This window comes from Xenopus tropicalis, chromosome 2 (assembly GCF_000004195.4).
Source record: "Xenopus tropicalis strain Nigerian chromosome 2, UCB_Xtro_10.0, whole genome shotgun sequence".
Taxonomy (NCBI): domain Eukaryota; kingdom Metazoa; phylum Chordata; class Amphibia; order Anura; family Pipidae; genus Xenopus; species Xenopus tropicalis.
In genome coordinates, this window is record NC_030678.2 from 78,120,273 (window position 1) to 78,146,490 (window position 26,218).

The window sequence follows — 26,218 nt, forward strand, 5'->3', positions numbered from 1 at the left end:
CATAATCGTACATCATCTAGCAAATTACTATCTAATAGAGAGGTGACAATTGAACCTTATTACTCTTAGGGGGAGATTTACTAATCCACGAACGGTCCGAAGGCGTCAGAATGCGCTTTTTCGTAATGATCGGTACTCTTGCGACTTTTTCGCCGCCGTCGTGACTTTTCCGTATGTTCTGCGACTTTTTCGTATATTTTCTGCGACTTTTTCGTTGCCGTTGCAAAAAAATCGGATTGGTTTTTCCGCAGTTTACAATCGCTCAATACGTCAAAAAACGCAACGGCGACGAAATAGTCACGCAAAATGCGATAAAGTCGCGACGGTGACTACAATGTCGCGACAAATACGAAAAATCACGACAGCGACGAAAAGTCGCAAAATATTCATTTCCAATACGATTTTTTCCCTTTCGGGATTCGGATTCGTGGATTAGTAAATCTGCCCCTTAGTGGTAAGCCTTTTAATATGTAAAGAAAAAAATATTTCATAAACTGTCAGGGCATAAATACAAAATGTGCACCAGAGGTATGTGACAACAGAGGCATGCATGGCCACAAAGTATTTAATCCTTCCCAAACTGCAACTTAAATGGACCAAAAAGCTGTTACACATGCAAGGGTTAAAGGACGTTTAATGATAGATAGATAGATAGATAGATAGATAGATTATAGATAGAAAGACAGACAGACACATAGGTAGCCTGGGATGAAAGCAAGACTGGATTTTATGGTATGATTGCTATATTATACCCAGAGCCCAGGTAGATTGTGAGTTGGTGACCACTAGATTACAGCAGTACTGCTTTGTACATAAATGGTTACATAAGATCCTTCTTCTGGGTACTTCCTGTTATGTATTATCCTCTAATGATGTCACAGTAACAGGAATTTGGGGAAAGATGCCACCATTTTCTTCAAAGTCTTCCATTGTTATGGCATACTCTTTTAGCAGATAGTGATCTACCGAGATTCATAGGAGTAGGTGCTGATCAGAGGCCAGACAAAAAACATTTTTATTCTCACTGGAATACAGTGCAGCGATTAGTCACCAAAACTTTTTAAAAATGTGGTTGCGGCGTCTAATCGCAGTGACTTTCCCGCCGTAGGGTATAAGAGGCTTCGGTTAATTGACTAAAAAGTTGCGGCAACTAATCGCTGTGTGTGTCTTCGCTCTAAGGGCTAAGACAGACGGGACAGAGGGACAGGTATTTTTGGTGCTTCATTGTCCACCACCAACTTGGTGATGGAAAATCCCTTTCCCCGCCAGTTAGTGGCTAATCAGTAGCAGTGCTGTGAAAACATATATGTCAAAAAGCACTCCCAGTTGTCAGTGTACAACTGTACCATGAATATACTTTGATCATCACTACGTTTACTGTAGCCTCAAACCAGTCTGGACATGAAAAGGATAAATAAAAATTAAAAATCTAACTTAATTTGTATAGTAGTATATATGTATTTATAAACAGAAAAGGTTTGGAAAACTAAGTAACTAACAATACAAATATAATTATTCATTTATTTAGGTTTGGAACACCTATAGATCACTCATAAAAAACTCTTTACTAAAGGGTAAATGAAACATAATTATCTATCCATGTTTGATGTGATTATTTTTAACTGAAAAAATAGCACTGGTAACAGTAATCAACTGCTTTCTGTTTTCAATGATAACCACTAGTATAGAACACTAATATAACTGTTGCCAAAATCATGGCAGCTGTATTTTCAGGTTAGCAAAAACACTGGTGTTACATACTTGTGCAATTTCCATTGTATTTAAAGGGGTATTTACCATTTAAATTAACTTTTAAAATTATATAGATACATTTTTTTCAATCTGGTTGTTGGGCTATAATTTACCATAACAACCAGGTAATAGTTTGAGAGACTAGAAGATGAATAGGAGAGTGCCTGGCTAGAACCTTATAAATAAATAAACCAATAAATAGCAACAATAACAGTAACAAGCGTCACAATGTTTTTTGGCTCCAAGGGTCAGAGAATGTTATCTGAAAGTGGACAGAGGTGGAAATTGAAGGGAAATAATTCAAAAACTACCAAAAAGAAGAATTCAAAAGTTACTAAGAATAGGACATCCTAAAGGTTAACCTAAAAAGTGACCTTAACCATTAATAGGAAGGAAGCTGTGACCACTACTTAAGGGAAACACCCCTTTTAAACATAAGTTCATTGATTAAGGCCTGTGCTGAACATTCTTTTTATCTATTGTTTTAATTAAGCTATATCTGTTGTTTTTGTTATTTTTGGCACTAAAGAGGAATATGAAACTAGTTTCACTTTAGTACTTCCTGATCCTAAAGAACTTCAAAGGAACTAATAAAACTAATTATCAGTCCACCAAAAAGCCCCTGATAATGAGCGGCTAAAAGGCACCTGTTTTTTTAGGAGTATACTGTTCCTTAAAGCTTTGTTGTTCTTTTCTAATGCAATGGTTATGACATAAGTATAAGAGTCGTGTCCACAGTGAAGATATGCTCTAAATCTATAAACTAAAATACTCAATGAACTATACTGGTAAACTGGATTCTTCAGAAACAAATGCATTACATGATGGACCTGTTGAAATACTGCTACAAAGTGAGAAAAACATATTTCATAACATAACATCTACGTCATCTATATTCATGTAAAATTGCAATGAAGATGAATAATGTGTACTCTATAATGCTTTGTATATGTGAACAAGGATTTAAAATACACTGTTTTATGCATAATTAGCATCCAGACCTTGGTAAAGAAATATACTGTGTGTCCCCAGATATTGATCATGCTGCACTAATGTTAAGTCTCTAAAAGCAGCAAGAACACACCGCATTGTGTGATGACACAGTATATCATGCTCACTATTGTTATATGATGCACTAAGAGTGCATGCCTCCCTCTAAACACGGTGCTGAAGGTTATTCTAATGGATGTTGGATCTGAAACAGATCCAGGGACATCTGTTCCACCCTGTAATTATGGAGAGCCAAGAGGGAGAGAGACAGGCAGAGAGAGATTAGGAGGCAGGAAGATAAGGCCAAGGAGAGAGGGAGGAGAGAAGAGTGTGCCCTCAGCAATACAGCTACACAGCACACACCTTGCACATTTTATATGCTGAAGTATTCATATTCCCCATATTAAAATCCTCACTCTGCACAGGGGAATAACTCAGTAATTCACCTCTAGCACCTGACAAAGCCATATTACAGTTAACCCAGAACCCCCACCCACATTCTTACAAAGGATAAAAGAAACTGCCAGCTAAACTAAAAAAAATTACTTTCACCTACAGTTCCACAGGGCACGCATGGTCAAAATGTCATGGAAGATTGTAAGCTTTACGGGGCAGGGACCTTCTTCCTACTGTGTCCTTTACCACATGCCACTTAATCTCTGTGTATTTATACTTATTTATTGTATTTATTATACACTTCTCCTTATGTGTAATTTTGTATATTGTAAGATTGTACAGCACTTCTTATTATTGTAGAGCTTTATAAATAAAGTTATACATGCATCCATACAAATGGATGGGAAAAAAGGTGCTGCTCATTCATGCACAGTGAAGGAAAATATTGTTAGACAGGGAAGGCTTTTCTACATGTAAGACCTGGGAGATTTGGAAAAATCTGGACCTATGAGGGAATAAACAAGCCTCTGTAATCTCACACCCTGCTTTCTCTGTCGTAACACCACATGGCTTATTTACTCCACCCACTTCTAATCCGGCCTGGAGCAAGAGAGGGCAGAGCTAGGATTCCAGGACCCCTGCCCCTGGGGAAGGGGAGGTGGTATCTATAAAGGGAAAAAAGGGAGGGGGTGCTGAAAGGATAGTGTCTTCCCAAACATATGTGAAGTAATGTGTGTATGGTGTGTATTGTTGAGAGAAGAACTGGACAGAAAAGGAGGAAAAAATTATTTGAAAAGTGATATTCTGAAAAAAATGGTTAAGAGATCAAATAAAGCATCAAAACAAGAAAAATACAATAAGAAAAGAATAAACTGAGACTGATGAGGTTAAGAGTATTATAAGTCAGATGAAAAACAGAGGGGGGGTAGAAATGCAAGACAGAGAATAAACAGAGTAAGGAGGGGAGAGAGAGTAGTTTGGGGAAGGGGGGAGTGTGGGAGAGGAAGAGCAGAGGGAGGGAGACAGATCCGCCAAGACATTATCACCTCTTTCCAACATCTGAGACAGACCAGGAATAACCACACAGACACGCAGTAGGGAAACAGGGAGGAGGGAGAGAGATTGAGGTTACACTGCCACGCTCTATAGACCTTTTTCCATTTGCTTCTAGCAAAGTAGGGGTTACAAAGAAGAAAAAAAAAAAGACACTGCTCAGAAAATGCTTTGCTGCTTCACCATTGAAGCAGGGAAAGGGTTACACAATGCCATGCTCCACAGGGCTCTGTATGGGGATTTAAATTCCACACCATATGCCCCTAGTGATTTTGGGGGAGGAGGGGCCCTTGAGAAGGGTTAAGTAGCCTTAAGCCAAATAAACATGGAAAGGTGATAAGACCATCTGCAGGACTGGAGCAGGGGACTGTCTAATGACCATTCAGGCCAGTGACCAGTCTGAGCCAGATTAAAACAACTATTGAGGCTATTTTTGGATGTTCCACCCCCTGCAAAATACTGAGAGATCAGCAGGGGCTTGTGGTGGGACGGTAGGGAGGAATGAGTACACTCTGACACTGGGTCACATTGCTCATAAGCAGGGCTGAATATTTAACTCATAAACAGGTCACTTGAATATACAAAGCTTCTGGACTCTTTTACCATTTGCAATGGTTAGGATTGTTCACATTTATTTTTCCAAGAACATTATACTCTCTTACAATTTCTGAACTAATAATAGGGGAAATCTTGTAACCTTATACCTGCCCCCTAATTCAGAAGACTAAAAAAAAATCTGTTTGTAAAAATGTGCCCTTCTTAGTTACATCTATATGTAAAGAAAGCAGTAGCTTGTGTGTTCATTATGCACCTGAGAAACAGAGTATGGTCTGAAACGTTTGTGTATATAGTAAGTTTAAAGCATCTAGCAGGTGGCATTCATATAAGAAATTTCATAACTAATCATATTTTTGTATGGTTTCAATATGTAGTAAAAATGCTCAGTGCTATCCAGATGCTAGGGTAAGGGATACAGGCAACCGAGACAAAGACCAACACTGGGTAAGTATATAAAAACCTCTTTATTTTCTTTGTGCAGCAAGGTCACCAATTTTGGGCTTCCTAGATAAAAGTGTGACCAGACTGCTTGGACAAACAAGTACAGGTATGGGACCTGTTATCCAGAATGTATGGGACCAGGTGTTTTCTGTAATTTGGATCCTTTGTTCCTTAAGTCTACTATTAATTAATTTAAACATTAATGAATCCCAAAAGGATTGCTTTGCCTTTAATAAGAATTAAATGATACCCTAGCTGTGATCAGGTACAGTTTTTAGAGAAATGTATGTATGTACAGAAATCATTTTTTAACATTCAAATTATTTAATTAAAAAGGAGAAGACTTTTCTGTAATGCGGAGCTTTATGAATAATAGGTTTCTGCATAAAGGATCCCATACTTGTACTGAATTATTACTTAGATTGCAAGCCGTAGAGGGCAGAGACAACGTTTCTCCTGTCTCTTCATACTTAGCACTTAACACTAAATGTATTTTTACAAATCTTCATTGGCGCGAGCGACTAATCTTCCCGCAATGCTATCCCACCGGATAGAATGTAAATCCCCGTTGGGATGGCATACGCGGCGCCGCGATTTGCGGAAGTCTCCCGAAGTTTCCTCTCAAGGCGACTCCGGCAAATTGCAGCGCCGCGTATGCCATCCCATCAGTGGTTTACAGTCTAACTGGTGGGATGGCATTGCGGGGAGATTAGTCGCATGCGACAACTAAGCTTTGTTGCGCAGCGACTAATCTCCCCGTGTGTCACTGCCCTAAAAGACACCTGCCACTTCTACATGACCTCGACAGCTTTTAGAAGGTGTACTTTTACTTTCGAATTCGTCTCAGTTTAGACACATAAGTCCTACAGTCACAGTAAAGGTATTTTTTCCAACAAAACAGTTAAAAACCATCAGGTGTAGATGCAAATAACATACACTTTTGCCCAAGGCGACACAGAGTTAACATAAAAGTAGTAACCAGGATTAAACAAGCAGTTCACTCTTGAGCATGGCTAGTGTGAATTCATTTTTAATTTTCATCTCCCAGACTCCTATTGTGTTTATACCACTATATAACACATCGGGGAGGAGAGCCTGAATATAATTTGGTGGGGTGACTTGATGCCATTGGTGGAGTGAAATTTGCTTTCAGGACTGATAATCCTAGATTTACCAGGAATGCAACATTAACATGGTTCCAACTTTCCATGAAACAGCCAAACTGAGCAACCAAATCTATGCATGTACAGAGATAGATGATGAGATGAGAAAGCCCATCCTGACTATCTGCAATGTTAGCATATACATGGATTGCAAAAGAAAAAGCAAAAGTGAATGACCAAACTATAAAATATAATTCCTTGTACTGATTAGATTGAAGACAAAACTCTTCTAAAAGGGAAAATATCAGCCCATTGCAAAAATCAATTTCTTTATAGTGGAACAAACTGAAGTGTGTGTGTGTGTGGGGGGGGGGGGTTGTTGGAAAATAGATTGATGAGTATTATTGGCTTTTCCTCACTCATCTGCCATCACCCTTAGAACGAGTGGGTGATCAATTGCAAAAGGGTCTTTTCCCAAATATGCAAAAAAGTAAAAAAATCAAAAACTTTCAAATAGATTATTTTCGTACCATTAACATAATGAAAGACTCTGAAAGAATTTCTCCTTTTTAATTACATTTTTCCATTTTACATAGAAAAGGTAAAGTATAGCAAAAACAAACTGATATGATTTATTTAAATATTCATTGCTATCCATGTATGACAGGTTCTAGAGACTATTATTGTTACTCATGCACTCCTCTTTTAACAGGTATATATCAGTGCATGTTTTTGGCGGGGGGGAAGGTTTTAGAAGGAACAACTTTTGTAATACACTGGTGAATAAGGGTATAATTTCCACATTACACCAATATCCTTGACTAATTCTGTCTAGACAAGCCACAGTAGGCTCCAATGAAAATGTGGTAAAGCAGACTTCCCATATGGGAATCCAATTTACAAGAGAGTAGATACTAAGTGGAGGCAGAGCTGTCTGCATGTAGAGACATAAAATGGTGGACCAAAAGTAAAGAAATGCAGAAATTGGGCCACTTGTGTGCAACCCAGAAATGAAATGTGTATATGTGCAGATCTGTGAGCAGAAGAAATGCAGAAGAAAGGCAACCAATAACTGGTATTTATAAATTGGACAAACAATTTATAAATACCTTTAAGGAAAATGTTACAGGTGTGAGTCTATGTGTATGTATTTATGATATATAATATATAAAACACAAAGGAAATTAGGGGTGTGTTTTTAAATACTAATGTTCAAATCTAATTGCTATGGGCAACATCATCTGTGATACTTATCTCCTTAGTCAACATGTTCCTTAAGGTGGCCATATACATTCACATTTTAGTCTTCTTCTGACGAGCTTTTGGATATCAGTTGTATGTCGAAATGCAACGATCTGAAACTAACATTCAGACTGAAATTGTAAGATTAAGCCCTTAAAATATAAATCGGAGAATGCTCTGAACGTGAAATAGTTACAAGGCACCAATCATATGAAAGTGACTTCCATTGTAGGTCCCTCAAGAATATTGTGCAATCGTGCACAATACATGGGCTTATTTTTTCATTATCTGACCGAATTTTTTCACCTGGCCGATTGACTCAACTACCAGTCGCCATGGTATGAAAATAATCAGGCTGATAATTCTGAGCCCACACAAGGTCCAAAAAACGTACAAAACTAGATTTTGTTTGATTATATCGGTACATATATGGCCAAGCTTTAAGCTGGCCATACACGCACCGATACTATCGTACGAAACCTCGTTTCCTCGATATTCGGTGCGTGTATGGCATGTCGGCAGGTTAGAAAATTTTGATTGGGCGCCATAGAAGGTGCCTGACCAAAATCTGCCGTCAGGGCTGAATCGGCAGAAGGAGATAGAAATCCTATTGTTTCCTTATCTGCTGTTTCAGCCCTGACAGTGTGTGGCGGATCTGACAATGTTTCGTACGACCGATGGTCGCACGAAACATCGTCAGATCGCCACGTGTGTGGCCACCTTTAGTCTACACATGAGTATGGTTTTAGGCTATTTTTACAGAAGCGTTCAGTAAGAGGTGCCATGTTTAAAGATCTATCTATCTGTTTTAATTCATAACAATAGGAGCAGCCACATATGCCCCATCTGGGAAGCCTTTAGTGCAGCCTAAATAATAGTTCTCTATTGTGCAAGCAATTTATTAGGAAAAATAGTGGTACCCTTATGTTTCAACCAGCAGCTACACAAGGTGGCAAAACGGTTTTACTCAGGAAGCAAAGTCATTCAAAACATGCATTCTTTTTAAATCCATAACTATTCAGCATAATATCCCCTTACAGAATGCATTAATACAAGCAGCATTAAAAGTGGTAGTTCACCTTTAAATTAAATTTAAGCATGATGTAGACAGCAATATTCAGAGACAGTTTGCAATTGGTCTTTTCCTTAATTATTTCTTATTTTTCAAATTATTTAGTGGTTTGTTCAGCAGCTCTCCAGTTTGATATTTCAGCATCTATTGGATTGCTAAGGTCTTATATGGCTAGCAACCATGCAGTAGTTTAAATAAGTAACAAGTATAGGATGGGGGCTGAATAGGAATTTATGTAATAAAAAGTAACAACAACCATCAAATTTTAGCCTTTCAGAGCAATAATTGATTTACCTGCTGCGGTTAGTCAGTAAGCGCCCCGTGTGTCTTCTCCCTTACAGATCTCTTGGCAAGACTAAAGGTGGCCATACACCTACAGGCGGGCGATATCGGGCGAATGTAGGCTAATTCGGTGGGGCCAAACGATTAAATTATAGCGTCACTAATGGGCATAGTCGGTTCGGGGACCGCATCAACGAGCTGATGCGGTCCCCGATCAGACTAAATTTTTTAACCTTCCCAATCGATATCTGGCCGATTTCAGGCCAGATGTCAGTCGGGCATGCCCCTTGTTATTGCCCCTACACAGGCCGATAAGCTGCTGAATCGGTCTAATGGACCGATATCGGCAGCTACAATCGGCCTGTGTATGGCCACTTTTATCCTCTCGGTAAAAAGACCCAAGACTTTCCAAAACAAAAAAAAAGGGAGCCAGTCGCTTCTGTTTCTTCCCTTTCACCCTCCTTAAGGCCCAGATTGACATTTGCCAGTATTCACAAATTGCCAGAGGGGCTGTTATAAGATGCCATAGACTTAACTATTTATTGGTGCTGTTCGGACTTATGTGTACTTGAAATGCCAGGGTCAATTCTGAATCTCAACATAGATTTACCCAACCCTCTTTCTAAACTCCCTTGCTTGCCTCTGTTCCTGCTACTATATTAAGATGGCCATACATGGTAAGAGTCGCTTGTTTGGCAAGGCCCATCTAAGGTGGGCGATATTGTGCAAATTCAAGAATGAAAAAGTCCAGTTTATGAATGGTCAGACCAAGGACCACATCAACAAACCAATTTGTTCCCCAATCCGAGGGGAAAATCATACCCGCCCAATCAAGATCAATAATAGCTTTACAGTATGTGTCCTAGTAGCTTAATGGCACATGTGGCATTTTGTCTGCCAGTGGGAAAAGACCCTCAGAAAAAACCCAATCTGCTCTAATATCGCCTGTGATAAGTAGCACTGACAGGAATGCCATCCTCATCTGGTCATGGCTTTCAGCATATGTGTTCCTGGCTGGTTATCACCACCAGAGAGCCAGGGACTGGAGGAGACACAGTCATCATGGCAGCTGCCAACCCCATTGTGCAGCTCCACCTTTTGAGATCAGGTAACCTCTTTATAAGCAAGGTTTATATTTATTATATATAATTATCTCTCCTAATAAAATATAATAATGAATATATTTAGGGTAAATATTCTCTGTACACTTGCTTCATTACTTTGAACTCAAAGTACTTTCAAAGTTCAACTCCCAGCTCTAGGCTTCAGATCTAAGGCTAAACACACCTGGCGGTTAACGGAACAAGGCATTTTTGGCAGTGGAAAATGCCCCTGTACACAAAGTAAATTATTACGTATGCTGGGTTTAAGATACAATACTGTGGCACAATTCTTAAGATTCTCACCCATCATGCTTATGGCACATGTAGCAATTTTTTCATGACAAAATGCTGAAAAGTTACTTCAGTAACAATTCAAAACAGCAATTTTTTTTTTTTTAAATAAATGCTGGTCACTGTGCATGGGGGTGGTAGCATATTGTACCAGCCTCTCCTCCACTGCCAGAGAAAGCACAGTTTGGTAATTAAGCCTAGCGCTCATGTGTGCCTGGGATCTAACCTGTGTGCCTATGACCATACCATTCCTGTCAAAGTCTAAACACATGGGGGCGACATTGAGCATAACTGGTAGTTTCTCTACAGGTGGAGATAGTGCCAACTTAGACAGAAAGTACTTTCAATGCCAAGGTATCTTCAGATATTTTGTTGCCCACTGGAGGAGATTTAGCTTGGGTATAAATATGTCCAAAAAGAGTATTGTATTGAAGTCAATATGAATCTCCACTGGCAAAAGTTTCAATTATGTAAAACACACATTTCTTGCATTTTTCACACATTCAAATGGTTTACCAAGCAAGAGTCACATTGACTTCAATGCAACATTATTTTTACACATTTCGTAGCATGGAGTGGAGCAGTTAATGTATTTCAAATTTTGCCACCATACACCAGTAGCAAGAAATATATCAGTGGCACATCACGTATGATACAAATATTAAATGCCTGGAACTCCAACAAAGAAAAAGAATTTATAAAGACCACTAGATTATTTCTTGCACCAATAAATGAAATCTTCTTGGAAGTAACAGCCTTGTTTTACACAGATTTATTTTTCTATAGATGTGTAGAAAACCTTGAATGGCAGTTGACCCAAATTATCTTAAGTACTAAACTTATTTCCTTTTAAAGTACCTTATTTTACTCACCATTTAATAGAAAGAAATGAACTACTTAAAGTACACTGTGTTAATGCTAAATACACTAACAAGTTGCACTATATAAATATATACATAAGCACATATGCATATATGTGTACACATACGCAATCTGAAAGCCAACTGTATTCATAACTATTAAACTATAAATAGAAATGTCCATGACTGTTAGGGTTAAGGTGAGAATGAGTGGATTGGGGGGATCTTCTGAATTCCTTCCCAGCTGCAGGCCTGACTGACCCTCACCCCCCCCCCCCCCCCCCCTCCACTCTCCTATCTGTACACACCTGGCAGGATACTGCGCTCTGTCTCACAATGCAGCTCTCAGCTCACAGGAGCAGCATTGTGTGGGACCTGACATGGGAGAGTGGGGGTAGAACAGGGACACAGAAGGACCTGTGTCACTTTCACTGAGACAACCAAGTCTGGGTAAAATAAGATACAGGAAACAGCCTTCCTCTCTACTCTTGCAGGGAGATACTAGCAGAAAAAAAGATCAAAATCTAAAAGGCAAATGTGAAATAACACTGGAATTGAGATTACCTTCAATTCAATGATAACATTTATGCTAATCTAATATATAATAATATACAGAAAGTATATATTAAGGCTAAAAAATAAACCATAGCAGTAACAGGCTCTAAAAGAGCACACAGCTAGTCTTATTGCCCTTTGCAGCCCTGTTTACAGGGTTGGTGCTCCAAACAGATCCTTCTTCAAGACAAACTTTTGGGGCAAAATAACATATGGTAACCATCTGCTTAACCCCACTGTTGCCAAAGTGGCTTGGATATAGAGACCTTTCTTAAAAATGAATCAACTTATATACCATTTTCATATGCAATTAGTGTGACAAGGAGCCAGGAGTTAGCCTTATCTCGAGTAATCTGCTGCAGCAAGAACAAGTTATCATCAAGGCAGGAAAACATCTGGGAGTTGGATAACTGGATTGCACCAGCAAAATAATGCTGACATAATATTTAAAATCTGGAGACCCTGATTAATTCTCCAGTGGCAGCTGCCCTCTAGAGTGTATGGATAGCCTGTGAAAAGAAAGTGATGGCACAGGAGAATACACACTAAACAATGAGTCAAAATAAGTCAAATGAAGATATGGCACATGAAAATGTAGGGATACAAGGGCAAAAAGTGGAAATATGGGCAGATCTAAAAAAAAAAAAAGGAACAATGAAGATATGTGAAAAATAGAAGAATTAAAAAGTAAAAAAAAAAAAGAGGGAGCACAGGAGAGAAGAGCTGAGTGTAGGAAAAGCAGGATGGAAAAAGTGCAGAGAGAGCACAAAGAGGGAAAAGCGCAAGAATAGCAGAATGGGAAAGAGAAAGAAGAGACAGATGAGGACTAAGAGAAAAAAAACACAAAACGGGAAAAATACTGCAGAGGCTAGAGAATAAAAATAAAGGTATATATACTGGAAAACACAGACATCAAATAATGTACAGATGTAAGTGAAGAGAGAGGTAACAGAAACCAAAGGAGCATGCAAGAGAGAGAGGGAGAGAAGCCAAGGAGTTTGAAAAGCAGAAACGAAACGGAGGGGGGTTGAGTGAAAAAAGCAGAGGGAGTGAGACAAGCACAGAATAAGGCAAGAGCGTGAAAAGCATACAAAGAAAAGGCTAGAATGAGAGATGGGAACTGAAGCAGGAAGAAAATAAGGAGTGAATAAAAACTGAACAAGTAGGAAAAAAGGTTAAAATTGTGTAATGGTAGCACAAACATGATCAAAGTTAAGAGAACTGATAATAGTTAGCAAAGTGACAGGCTTAAATAGTGATGGGATTGTAAGTAGTTGAAATTGCCGTCAGGCAACAGCAGCGAAGAGGTACACCTTAATTAAGGAAGCTACAGCCTCTGACATGGGGAGAATGTGTGAAGAAAGGGCACTAGTGTCACAATGTATACACACCCTAAGGAACCCAAGAAAGCAGGCTGCAATGTGTACATCTGTGGACACTCAGATGAGATGCAGAAAATAAGTTAAACAGAAAAAAATAAAAAAGCATAAAAGGAAAAAAAAACAAGGGACATGATTTTTACTAAGAGGGACTGTGGCTCAAAGGCATATATTGAGAAAAATGAAGAGGAGAGTAAAGATGAAAAGAATAAAAAGAAAGGAAAGAAATATAGGAGGGCAACATTATGTAGAGTAAGGGAAGTATGGAAGGCTAAGAGCATAAACAGCAAAACTAAAAAAGTCACAGATCAGGCAAAAGCTGATATGCATCAAGAGGTGAAAAAAAAGGTGAAGACACCACTGAAGGCAGTGGTGCATAAGCAGACAAATTCTTTGAGCAGAGAATACAGAGAGCGCACAGGAAAAAAGGCTAATATATACAAAAGGAAAGAGAGCAGGAAAAGAGGCAGCAGTTAGCAGCAGGCAGGGGACCTGGCAGTGCCAGCCCTCAGCATGTAACACGGCACAGATGGGGGGAGAGAAATGCGAGGAGTAGCATGTTGTTCAATCTCTTTTCAGCGTCCAAATGCTACCTCCCCCCCATACACACACACACACACACACACACTCTTGCTCCCTCTCTCCCAGGCTGCAGGGCTGGAATTTTCCACTGGTTTTTTTGCACATCCCTCAGCCTCCAGGAATGCGGCTGGCTACTTCTCCCTCCATGCACATCCAGGGGATAGGAGGCCAGAACACCAGCGGCTGTTGGGGTGGGGGGAAGGAAAGAAGGAGAGGGAGGAGGTGAGCTTGAGGGACATAGCTGGCCAGGCCCATAGAAATGAGGCTCTGGCTGCTCAACACATGTGTTTTTAAAGACTAACACCCATTAGCAGTTTCAAAGCATAGAGACACAACTGGCTTAGGTTCCTGAGTAATACAATATGTATGCAGTGCTGCATGATACAGCCACTGCTGTGTTAAGATTCTGATGTGACACAGTACATCCACCTCTGGGTTGTGTAATCAGGTTAACAACCTACAACCAAAACAGATTTTAAATAGTAACACAAGAATTCTAGAGTGGGAGCCAAATTCCTTGTTAGGTCACAGTAACTGCCACAGAATATTAACAATGAAACAGAATCTTAACTGTACACGTACAATCATCTATATGAAGAAATAACTTGTACAGTACTGCAGAATATATTGACAATTTCTAAAAGCATAGCTGAATTGCTAAAACTTTATATATCCCCCTTAATGCCAGTGATAATCCTTTACTTAAGAGAAAGGCAACACCCGTTTCTCACAGAATTGTGTCTCAAAGGTCATGTCAAATACCACCAAACCCATTCCACAGATCCCTGCTTCCAAGCTTGCTGTCAGAGGCAAAGTTGGTAGAAGCAGCCAGACGTGTCTTAATCCTCAGATGGGAGCAGAAAAACCTCTCTCCTGTTAATACGGCCACAGATTCACAATTCTAAGATGTGCCACCTCTGTGCTGTACATGGCTATGTACCATTTAAAAAGCAGGAGTTGAAGGGGCGTCAACTAAAACATCACGATACGTGTGTGTGTGTGTGTGTATATATTTATATTCTGTGCCGTAATACCTCCTCTCTCTTTTCATGTAACTCCACCCCATAACTCCTCCTCTCTCCACACAACCCCTCCTTATAATGCTTTCTATCATATAATGCTTTTCTAACCCTATCTCTTTCTTTACAACACTACCCAATGATTTTCCCCATGTGAGGCATAAAATTACTTTCTATTACACCTGCTCCCTGCAAAAAAAAGATGTTATTTCCTTCAGTTACCACTTTTTAATCTCAAAGGTGCAAAGTGTTTGCCTATGTCCCCATGTTAACATAGCTTACTATTCTGTCCATTGTACATCTTCATGTCCTTAATATTAAACAGTTTCTAAGAACTTAATCCATGGAGTCTATATACTAGGTTTTTAACTAATTCAGCATCAGGAGCCTGCAGAAAGTACTTAAATTCCCTTTGATTTGTAGGATTTTTGTTATAAGTTCTGGTGTTTCCATAGCAACTCAATGCTGTAGAGAGAAATCCTACATCCCTCCCCTAAACTCTGACTGGGGGAGACTTTATGTGTCTAATGGGCTGCGACCCTTTATACCTCAACACTACACATATAGCACCCAACTGCGTTTCTACAGCTACACAAATACACACACAAACACAGCATACCTGACTGTCTATATTCTACCCAACAGTACAAATCTTCTCCCTTGTAAATCCCTGCTCAATGAAAATCTCATTCAAGTATCTACAACTAAACAAAGCTCCTTAAAACCAAAGAAGTGGACTGACATGAAAGCTGTATGTAAATGTTACCTATACCTAAGGGTATGTGGTAGTTCCCAACTGCACTACAGCATCCTATGCACTGTTTTTCCTTAAAGGACATGTTTTTGTTTTATTATTTGTATATATAACTGCTATTAAAGCAGTGTCTCTCTGTCCTTTCTATTCTCTGCCCTGGGGGCTCTGGCATTGAAACAATGTAACAAAAGGCAGCAGCCTGACAGACCTGAATTGCTGGAGGAGCCTGGCACTTGCAACACTGTTTAAAAAGCAACAACCAGGAGTTCAGCAAACGCTGCTTTATATAGCAATTACATTTACAAATAACTTTTAAAGCACTAATAATTTTTTAATAAATTGATATTGGAAAGTTGTTTAGCATTAGGTTTTCTTTTACTAGGCAAAAAAAATATTTTTGGGGTTGACATATCCATTAACATTTGCATCTTCCTGTGATGTTATCAGTTTGGCTATACCAAACCATACCCACTGATAACATCACAGGAATTTTATATAATATAACATAAAATATATAACTATATTTTTATAGTTATCAGTTTTTATAACCCACCCAAAATTGGGGTTTTGAATTGGAGCTTCAGGAAAATGCAGTCTGTCTTTTTGTAGCTGGCACCAGTCATCCAGTATTCAGCTATATTTACGAATTTCTATTCATAAATATAGCTGAATACTGGATGCCTGGTGCCAGCTACAAAAAGACAGACTGCATTTTCCTGAAGCTCCAATTCAAAACCCCAATTTTGGGTGGGTTATAAAAACTATGATAACTATAAAAAAAATTAACTTCTGGAGCAGCTGCCTCCAATCATTAAATGCCCCCCTATCCTTCACCTGAAGTTTCTTCACATGTTGTTTTGTAAGCCTGTCTAGTCTAGGCCTGGGCAGAAACCATTTAAACTGTAACCCCCCAAAAAAAACAATAGCGGTCAGCCTTCACAGCTCAATGGTCAAGTGTTAACTGTTAGTCCTGTGTAATGGAAAAATCTGCATTGAACTAACAGCAGTAGATATATTAAAGTTTGTGCAAGATGTCCTGTTAAATCCAACTACAAGTAATAATAAAAAAAGTCCTGCTGAAGACCCATGAAACTAATACAAAGGCAATGCAGCCTTAAGGTTAATTATGTTCTGATGTAACAGTTTATTTTTGGCCTGTGGTTGAGAACTTAGATTGTAAGCTCCCCTTTGGGCAGTAAATGAATGGTCAACAATCTTTGTAAAGCACAGTGTAAGCAGTATCTAAAGATTACAAATCATCATCAGCAAGGGTAATTTTAATTATTGCCATTTATTTATATCAGTGATCCCCAACCAGTGCCTCGGGGGCAACATGTTGCTCCCCAACCCCTTGGATGTTGCTCTCAGTGCCCCCAAACCAGGGAGTTATTTTTGAATTCCTGACTTGGGGGCAAGTTTTGGTTGAATAAAAACAAAATTTCCTACCAAATAAAGCCCCTGTAAGCTGATAGTGTGCATAGAGGCTGCCTAATAGCCAATCACAGCCCTTATTTGGCTCCTCCATGAACTTTTATGGTGCTTGTGTTGCGCCCCAAGTCTTTTTACATTTGAATGTGGCTCACGAGTAAGAAAGGTTGGGGATCCCTGATTTATATTGTAGTGCTTTATAGAGGTTATCATGCACTTCAAACCCTGTGCCGATTGAGCTTAAAGTCTTAGATACCTACCACATTTACAGTGGCACTAAGGACAATTTCATCACAAGAGGCCACTCCACTAACCATTACTAGGCTCAGTGCTGGAGGCATCCCTGAAATCCTATGCATTCGTATGAAACCCTAAAGACGCACAAGGATAGAAACTCAAGACAAAGTTCCCTGGTGATAAATTAATCTAGGATCACAGGACTGTAGGGCAGCAAACCTAACAATTTCTAACTCAATTAGTTTCAGAGGCCTCTTTTCCTGAGATGCCACTTCTGCTCCATGGGACTATATCAGGGGTGGCCAGACTTTTTCCATCAGCGATCGACCGATGACTCCTCGCCCAAGACGCGGCATACGTACGCATTCACACCGCACTTTTGCATCCCCCGGCGCCATCGCAGTCCACCAGAAATCCACGGGGGATCGACAGGTGGACAACGATCAACGTCTTGGCCACTCCTGGACTATATAGTATAAAGAAGGTTTACCCTAAAAGCAATGTCTCTGTCATCTCTTAACAAAATGTTGCTTGACTAAAACATCTCTTTTTAATTGTGGCCTTTGAATTACGTAATGTTTTGCTCATCAGGTAACCAGTTTGGAATTGAAACACTTTTTTGCATCCATATCGGCGGGGAAGAGAATTACTTCTAATTTCCATTGAGCAGTAACTTTCCCCCTCCCACCTCAACATCTAATTGTGTAGCCAGTGCATGGGCATGGGCATCAGGTCCTCCCTTCTGGCACATAAACAAGATTTTGAAGTGATACAAAGCTTGCTTTAATAACAGAAGACACAAAATGGCACCTTCCTGCTTGCTGTGATTGTGAATTCTAAGACTGAAGGACACAAGATTTCAATAATTTATATAGTGTAAGTAAAGTTTATTTTGCTTGACAATTATTGGAATTATTCCCTAAGGTGACAGGACCCCTTTAAGTTTTTTTGTTCCTTAAGCATGCATACACCTTTAGGTAGGAAAAAACTGGGCAAATTATTAATGTCTTTATTAAGTTACATAGAATTAATTCCCAAATCTTAGGTGCAAGTGATTAGTGGACATGACTAGTGATATATATGCCTAGTCATATAAAATCAGGTTCAAATATAGAACACATTAGTTTATGCTGACACTGCCATTCAGTTTCAAACAGATTTGATTTCTCAGCATTCAAAACTTGGAAGAGACAGGTGCAATAAACTGGATATTGGTACACAAACACTATAATATTACATATTTATCTTGGATGGGATCTGTTATCCAGAAACCTGTTACACAAAAAGCTCTGAATTAAAGGAAGGCCATCTCCCACGGACAAAAATTATTCCCCTTTTTTCTGTAAAAACAAAACAGTACATTGTAACAGATTCCAACTGAGATATAATTAATTCTTATTGGAAATTGAACACTTTTATTCAGTGTAGTTAATGTTTAAATTATTTTCTAGCAGATTTAAAGTATGGTAATCCAAATTAATTAAAGATCCTGTATCCTGAAAACCACAGGTCTGGATAAGTTTCCATACCTGTACTTTACAATACTATTCATAAGATCGATGCACCCACTGAAGAGGCCATTTCATTTTGATTTGGTACAACAAAGTTGCTAGGCAGTATAACTCCCTATAGCCCTGGGTGGAAAACTTATGGCTACAATGGCAAGAAATTGTGCCTCCTTTAAACTTAACCTGCCACAAAATTTTAAACCATAGGGTACTCCATGTCAGTGTTTTCTTCACCACTCACTCCTTTTCATACAAGGCCAGATTTTATTCTCTCAACTTACCTTACAAAACCGCTCATCTTCCTCTTTCATTACTTTATCATCTCCTGCACTATTTTCTCTTCTATCCATTTCTACAAAATACAACTCTCTCCTTCACAGCTCTCTCCATTTCTTTCTCTTGTTTTCCTCCCTTTCTCCTTTGGGATGCGGCCCACTCTCTGATGCCTGCTGTCTGTCAGGTCCTTGCCACATATTTTCCGCTGACCCCCAACCGTTCCTTGCTGCAGCAGAGTGGGAGGGAGGGGGAGAGCGCCAGCACAGGCTCCAGGGCATGAAGGGGGAGAGGGTGGGGAGGAGAAATCCGACAGGGCTCCACCATCGATCTGATAACTAAGCTTAAGCTGGCACCTCTCCCTTCCTGCACAGATAGCACACAAAAAGTATAGAGCAGAGTGTCTGCTAGATTGGAGAAGGTAATATAACATTGCTGTTAATGTTAGTGTGGTATAACTAGTAAGTGTATACGTATTAACTTTAGTTACTGATCAGTTGCCACAATTTGACACACAATAAAAGAAGCCTATTTTCAGGTCATCTCACTAATCTCCCTGTTAAACAGTTTGTTATTGTACGTTGGGCCACATAGACACATGACCAAACTGCACTGTTTGTTAGGGCAAAAGGAAGCTGGCAGGAAGGAGATGAAGCCAATGGGAAGGACTAGCAGACAGGATATTGCAACTGTTACCCAATTTATTGCAGGATAGTTTGTTAAAACTGCTTCCCAAAGGGTCCATGCATTTGGAGATGATTTTGCAAAACGTCTGAAATTTACCAAACTACCTTACCTAAATTGTTCTTTGCAAAGCAGTTATGTACGTTTTGAACCAGCATGCCATTTTTCTGACCTAAACTTCCCACTGATGTAGGGATCTGAGGAGGTGCAAAAACACAGCAACAATAACAAGGAAAACTACCTACTCTGAGTTGTGGTTTTCCCTGAAGTACTTACAGGTACCCAACCTGCTATACGCATATGATAGATGATAGTTAGCTAGGACAAAACAATGTGAAAGTTAGAAGGCTTGTAGTAAAGAATGGATTTGCACTCCTTTGACATGTTTAAGAAGCATACAGTAGAATTTCTTTAGTGGTGGTATTCCTGCACACAAAATTGAAGATTGCAGAATCATAGAATATCTCTCTACCACTCTGTGGCCTAATAAATGGGTAAATAACCTATATAAATTAACCCCAGGATTTAATTTGGATCTCAGCAGAATTCCCAAACATTGTTTTCAGCTGAACTAAATAACAAAATCAGACCTATGTCACCGGTTTCCTCCTACAATTCAAAACTACAGAGTTTTTGTTCCCTTCAGGTATGGGTAACTCTACTGGGGATGGTATATGAAGGCATAAAAATTTCTATATACCAGTACACACACACACATATATATACATTATATATACATTATATATATATATATATATATATATATATACACACACATACATTTGTTTTACAGATTATGCAATAAGGCATTGTAATTAGTTTATTATTTGCCTGAAATCAAGTGTTATGGATTTATCGAAAAAGGATCTTGTGACAAAAATGCTCACAGCTCACAGCTTTACAAATTACTTGGTTTAGTTGGTTAAAATTATAACAATCAATATATAACGGGAAAGTACACAAATATTTCATATAAAATAGTAAAGGCAAACTTCAGTGTCACTAAATAAATGTCTATTATTAAGTAAAACTGTGCTGACCTGATGGATGCAAACTTTTTCTACCATTTTCGTAAGTTCACATATGCTGTGCAAAACTTTACCTCACACTAAACAGGAATGATCTAAATCTATGTAATAATTGTGTATCACAAAGCATCAGAGACACTGAAATTTGTGATATCGATTTACAAATCCCACCCTTCCTGACCAATATTTAATTGTTGTAAATTGCTTCAGTGTAAGTATAAAATGCCAATACATGCTCTACCATAATGGCCTGAATTAGTGAGTACAGGGCAATGCATATAAAGGAGTGTTCACAGGAAAGACATTTTTAAGCATTAATTTACCATGCTGCATGCCTGGAGAACTATTCCTAATGTATCGAGGTATGCAAATGTGCTCTCAGCCCTGAATTCCAGAAAGTGGCATTCTGCCATTCCACCATTTCACAGATCAAAAAAAAAAAAAATACCAGTTTCACTCTGTGAGCCTAAACAACACTTTTTCTTCCTCTGCCATACAAATCAGTGCCTTGGAGAATGTGCATAGTGGATAAGTACTCAAACCTGACCAATAAGGGTGCTGAACTGGGGTCCCTGTGTATTACTGAGGTACCAATTAGCATGGAAAAAGACAGATGTGTAGCTCCCTGTTATTGCAAATAGTATTTATGTAAATCAGCTTTTTAAAATGGCAAGACAAAGTTTTCAGGAAATTAAATGTAGGCACTACCACCCTATAACTTGGGCAATAGTAAAATGTGTTCTTTCACTAAAGAAAAAAAACTAATGTTCAATTAAATATCATTAAAATGCATTTACCTATTGGACCTTAGGAATTAGAATAAAACTCTATATGCCTGCCAAATACACATGCACTGCAGTACAGGATCACACTATCGTGCCTCTAACCATTTCTGGACAATAACTATTAAAACATAGGCCTATGGAGTAACATATGCAGACACTTCTCTGTATACTCTTCCTGTCTCCAGATGGGTTTCCGCGCACCCTAAATAGCACACCTCTGCTCCACAACACAAGTTTAAAAAGTTATGATACAGAGCTTATTAGTAATACATTCTACACGGCAGCTCAGAAACCAGTGCAATTTGCATCAGAATGTAGTACTCAGGATTTTAGTATTAACTTCTTTGACAGAGGAACCTACTTTTTTGCTTGATTTGCCATGACCTCAAAGCTTACTCTCTTAACAGCTGTGCAGAGTGCAATGAGCATGTGCAGTGTCACTGACATGCCAAACAAAGTCTAAGGTGGGGAGCTGCTGGGGACAACATTGAAGGCCTGGATCATTACTGTTAAAGAGATGCTGAGCCTTTGGGTTGCTGCAGTACATTCAATATATACAATCTGGTATTTTAGCCATAATGAGTTTTAAGGTTTAGTTCACCTTTAAGACGTACAAAGAAAGAATCTAACAAAGGGTTGAATGCAATGTTTTATGCTTTTGAGGGACTCAGGGTAGATACCATAACTGATTCTTAACCGCTGTATAAGTACTGAAGGTAAGATATACAAAAATGACATTCATATTGACCAATCTATTGCCCTTCCTAATAAGGACAACTAAATAAGAGATAGGTGGGAAACTCCATCTATTTTCTTTGTGGCTATGGTCATTTTATCAGTATTTAAAATAATGGACAAATTACAGCTAACATACAGTGATGCCCACTGCCCTAGCTAGCTATCTAATCTCAGGGGACTCATGGAGAAAGAGGAAGTGAGGGAAGCAGACAATGAATGTCACCTGAGCTGGGGAGTATGTCCCCTGACCTTCCCCCCCTTTTCACTGTGTATAATGGCAACTATTAATTAGAAGAGAAGGCGAAAGAGAGAGAGAGAGAGGGAGAGGGAGAGAGATGGCAAGAACAATACTCATTCAGTTCGCTTTCGGAGATATAAACAGATCATTTTGCAATTAAAAAAAAAAAAAAAACAACAGACAAAAACACACCTACATGTTGAAAAGATGGTCTTTTCAAAATGATTAGCCAAAATAAAAATAACACAAAGGTTTAGAGAACTAGTTTACATGTGCCACAAACTGCATGTACTACAATTCAGGCATCATTATGTATATGGGTTCATCTATATATTGCTGAATGAGGCCTGAAAGATAACTATACAGGTACATAAATAGACTGCAGGAAAAAGATATTATCTAAACATTTATGTACAAACAGGAATACATAAGCAAAAATCTTCAAAAGACTGTATGCTCTAGCAAACAGGTCCCTCTTTACTGTGTCAGTGTTTTTGAGGGATTCATACCTCTGTTGTACAGAGGTGTGTAATATTTTGGCATTTTTTAAAAATGCTTATTATTAACGATAACAATAGAAGGTTTTCAGGATAGCTCCACATATGGAATAGGCAGTTCTGTGCTGAATAACTTTTAATGATATGATTCCAGATGTTGCAGTTTGAGTACAAACTGTGGTCTTTCCTGATCTATATTATTTATGGGCAGAATGGCAGATGCAGGAGTCTGTAAAGGAAAAGGCAGTATTACATCCATCTTTTTGACTGTAACAAGGATTCCCCAATCCCAAAAAACTATATTAATACACAGATGCAGTACCTTGGCCCACTTCATTAATGGTGGTCACCATTTTAAAATCAGAACACATACCCCTATATGTAATAAAAGGCACAATGTTTGCCCAGGTTCAGTAACCCATAGCAACCAAAGGGATGTTTGTTTTATACAGGAGACCAGTAAATGCTGGTTGCTATAGGTGATAAGAACTGTGGCAAACTTTGCACACTGTATTACATCCATTTAGCATCCTATCACCTGGGGTTAATTAAGCATACCCGCTGGGTAAAACCTAAAGTGAAACCCAACAAGGATAATTTGGGTATATGCAAGCATGCTCCACATTAAATTTGGTCAAATTAAAACAAAAAACAGTCTACAACTGTGCAGACAGACAGGTCAGTATACACAGAAAGGATGAATGTGACAGAGGTGTGCAACCCCAAGCAAAACTCATATTTTGCTCAACTGTGGTCCCAAGAATGAATCGGTGGGCAGAATTCCATAATATCTTGAGAGTTGTAGGTCGTTAACTACTATAATATACCTGTTGGAGAAGATGCTTCAAACTTGTGGGTTTGCCCACCCTAGGTCAAGCCAATGGGTAAGGAGCCCAGAACAATGAAGAATGAAGGGAAAATGTGGCAAAAAATCCATTCATTTATTTTTCTGGTTATTACTAGAACTGTAATTGGCGACTACTACAAAGTTTTCATGTATCTATAGCATACATGCTAAGAAGGGATTTGTCTACATGTCTGCTCAAAAACGGGTTGCTTGAATGCAAAAAAAATTGAAAACCCTGAGACAAAAATTTGAGCATGCAAGCCCATCAAATGACCAAGTAGCAATGAACCAATCTGTGCCAGTGAATACCTGGATACTACAAGAAGTATTGCCTCCTAACTTCTTGTTGTACCATTAATGAAATTCTGATATACAGTTACTGTTTAGGTGTGCCAATATGGTCTGTTAGTTTGGACATATTCAACTATCAACAAAACAAGGTGGTCATTACATGGCTGTCTAAATCAGACAAATCTACCCACTAGACAACTGAACCATGTTCAGTTACAGAGTGGCATGCAGGTGCCTGGCTACAGAAGACATTTAACATGAAAACACTAAAAAAAAAACCAATGTAACATACATGGTAGTGAAAAACTTAAATAGACAAGCATAATGCTGGAATGACAGACAAGTCATGCAGGGTAGTAAGATAAAGCTCTACAATAAGTGAAAGATGTAGAGACAGATTTGGGGTATGTACAATTATGACATGCACAAGTGCCAAGTTATATAAACTTTTATTTCATAAGTAACCCATAGCACATTTAGTTATCCTTGTATTAGGTGTTTTACATTCTACTGCACATGTTCATCCCTACATATGTAGAGGCCTATAGAGACATAAAGACTGAGAGGTACATAATACATAGAGACCACAGAATGAAGTCATTAGTAGGGAAGCCCCAAAAAGATAGGAAGTTGATAACATAAGGCGTGTATTTTGATCAGGGACCTCCAGCATATCCCCTCCAGCTGTTGCTTAACTAATATTTCAGTATTATTCAACAACCACAGCTGGAGGTGCACACTTAATGCATACCTACACCTAAAGACTGATAAAAGAGGAAAAAGGAAAGAAAATAGACAAAGCTTGTTGCTGTATATGTAATATATATTATACACAGATTTGGGAAGGATACAGTGTATTAAATAGATATAAACAGTTATGGGGACATAGGATCCCGAGAGGATATTGCCTGCAACAAATTAGATAAACCTTAATGCAAGCCAGCTTGTCATTCAGTTTACCAAATGTTACAATGTATCCTTTGCTAGCAGGGGAGACAGGGACATATGATTAAAAAAAGCATCTCAGAAAAGGTAATTAAGGAAATAGCACACAGGGGAACGGACACTATAAACCTGAGACACACTGTGTGTATCCTGTAGGTATGAGGCAGACGGACCCCCTGGTATAGAAATTACCAGAGGAAGACTCAAATTGGCCCCCATGAGATTAGATCCCAGCACAGAGTGCATGAACGTTCCAATTCTGTGTATGTGTGCGCGATATAAATAAATGGACTAAAGAATACAGCTATTATTATGTATACGAATGTACATCATTACTACAATCTCGCTCTCCATCTAGATACAAGTATGAATGGCTTTGGCTAACACACACCAGAGACACTTAACAGCACACAAATGTCTGGGGTCCCCCAGGGATGGACGAATTGAGGCCCCACGGCTATTTCTGAACGCAGTGAAGTATCACAACCCCCCCTCCCCAAACACTAAGCTGTCAGGAGGTGGGGGGATGCTGGGACTTGTAGTACAATAACAGCTAGAGGACCAGATGTTGCACTGGACTAACCATTGCCCCCTGGAACTTGCAAAGCCACATTACATGCTAGCCGTGCACACTCCCCCGTAAACTGACACCCCACGGTGCTTCTCTCTCTCACACACACACACAGAGCAGCAGCACCCCCGAAGCAAAGACTGACCGCTCCCCGCCGGCTCCTGCTCCTCTCGGCCACTCATGGCTGCTCCGGCTCCGGTCACGCTCAGCATAGTCACATCATCTCTCGGCCTCGGCGATCCAATTCCCAGGTGGCACCCCCAGATATAAGGCTGTAGTCCAGATAGTCCCGGCTGCCCGTGCGAGGGATCTGGCTCTCACCCCAGTCGCACACACACACACGGGAATTTCTCTCTCTATCTCTCCTTCCCCCAGGCCCTTGTTGCGCCTCTCTTTGGTCACCCGCTGCTCTATACACTCCAGGGGGGTTGTTTGTTCTCGGAATTACACGGTGCGCCCTTACTGCTCTCCGGTAAATCCCCGTTTTTTCCGCGACTCTCTCTCCTCCTCCGTGTCTCTGCGCTGAGTGTGTCTGAGCCGCCTCCGCCCGCTGCTGGCTCCGCCCCTTCTATCTTACTCCCCCTCCCAGTGCCGCGTAGCGTGATGGGACATGGAGTCCTCCCCACTGGGCCTCTCACAAGAGGTTTAAGGCATGCTGGGAATTGTAGTGTGTATTCTGTGAAGGCCACGGATAGTGCACATGCGCACAGTTTCTA

The 26,218-nt window shown here is 39.5% G+C and overlaps 1 protein-coding gene across 4 annotated transcripts in view; it reads right to left on the bottom strand.

The window, feature by feature from the left end:
• The window catches only part of ahdc1 (AT-hook DNA binding motif containing 1), a 55,434-nt gene extending 29,351 nt beyond the window's left edge, over nt 1-26,083 (bottom strand). For 3 of the 4 annotated variants that reach the window (XR_004221303.1, XR_004221304.1, XM_031896888.1), the window contains exon 1: nt 25,648-26,083. Coding sequence is in view for 1 of the 4 variants with exons in the window: in XM_031896888.1 (XP_031752748.1) it covers nt 25,648-25,714 (67 nt within the window). In the remaining 3 variants the exon portion in view is untranslated. Of the gene's footprint in view, nt 1-18,886; nt 19,125-25,647 lie in introns of those variants that run through there. The other variant, XR_004221305.1, reaches the window with a different exon arrangement.
• Between the last annotated feature and the right edge of the window lie 135 nt (nt 26,084-26,218).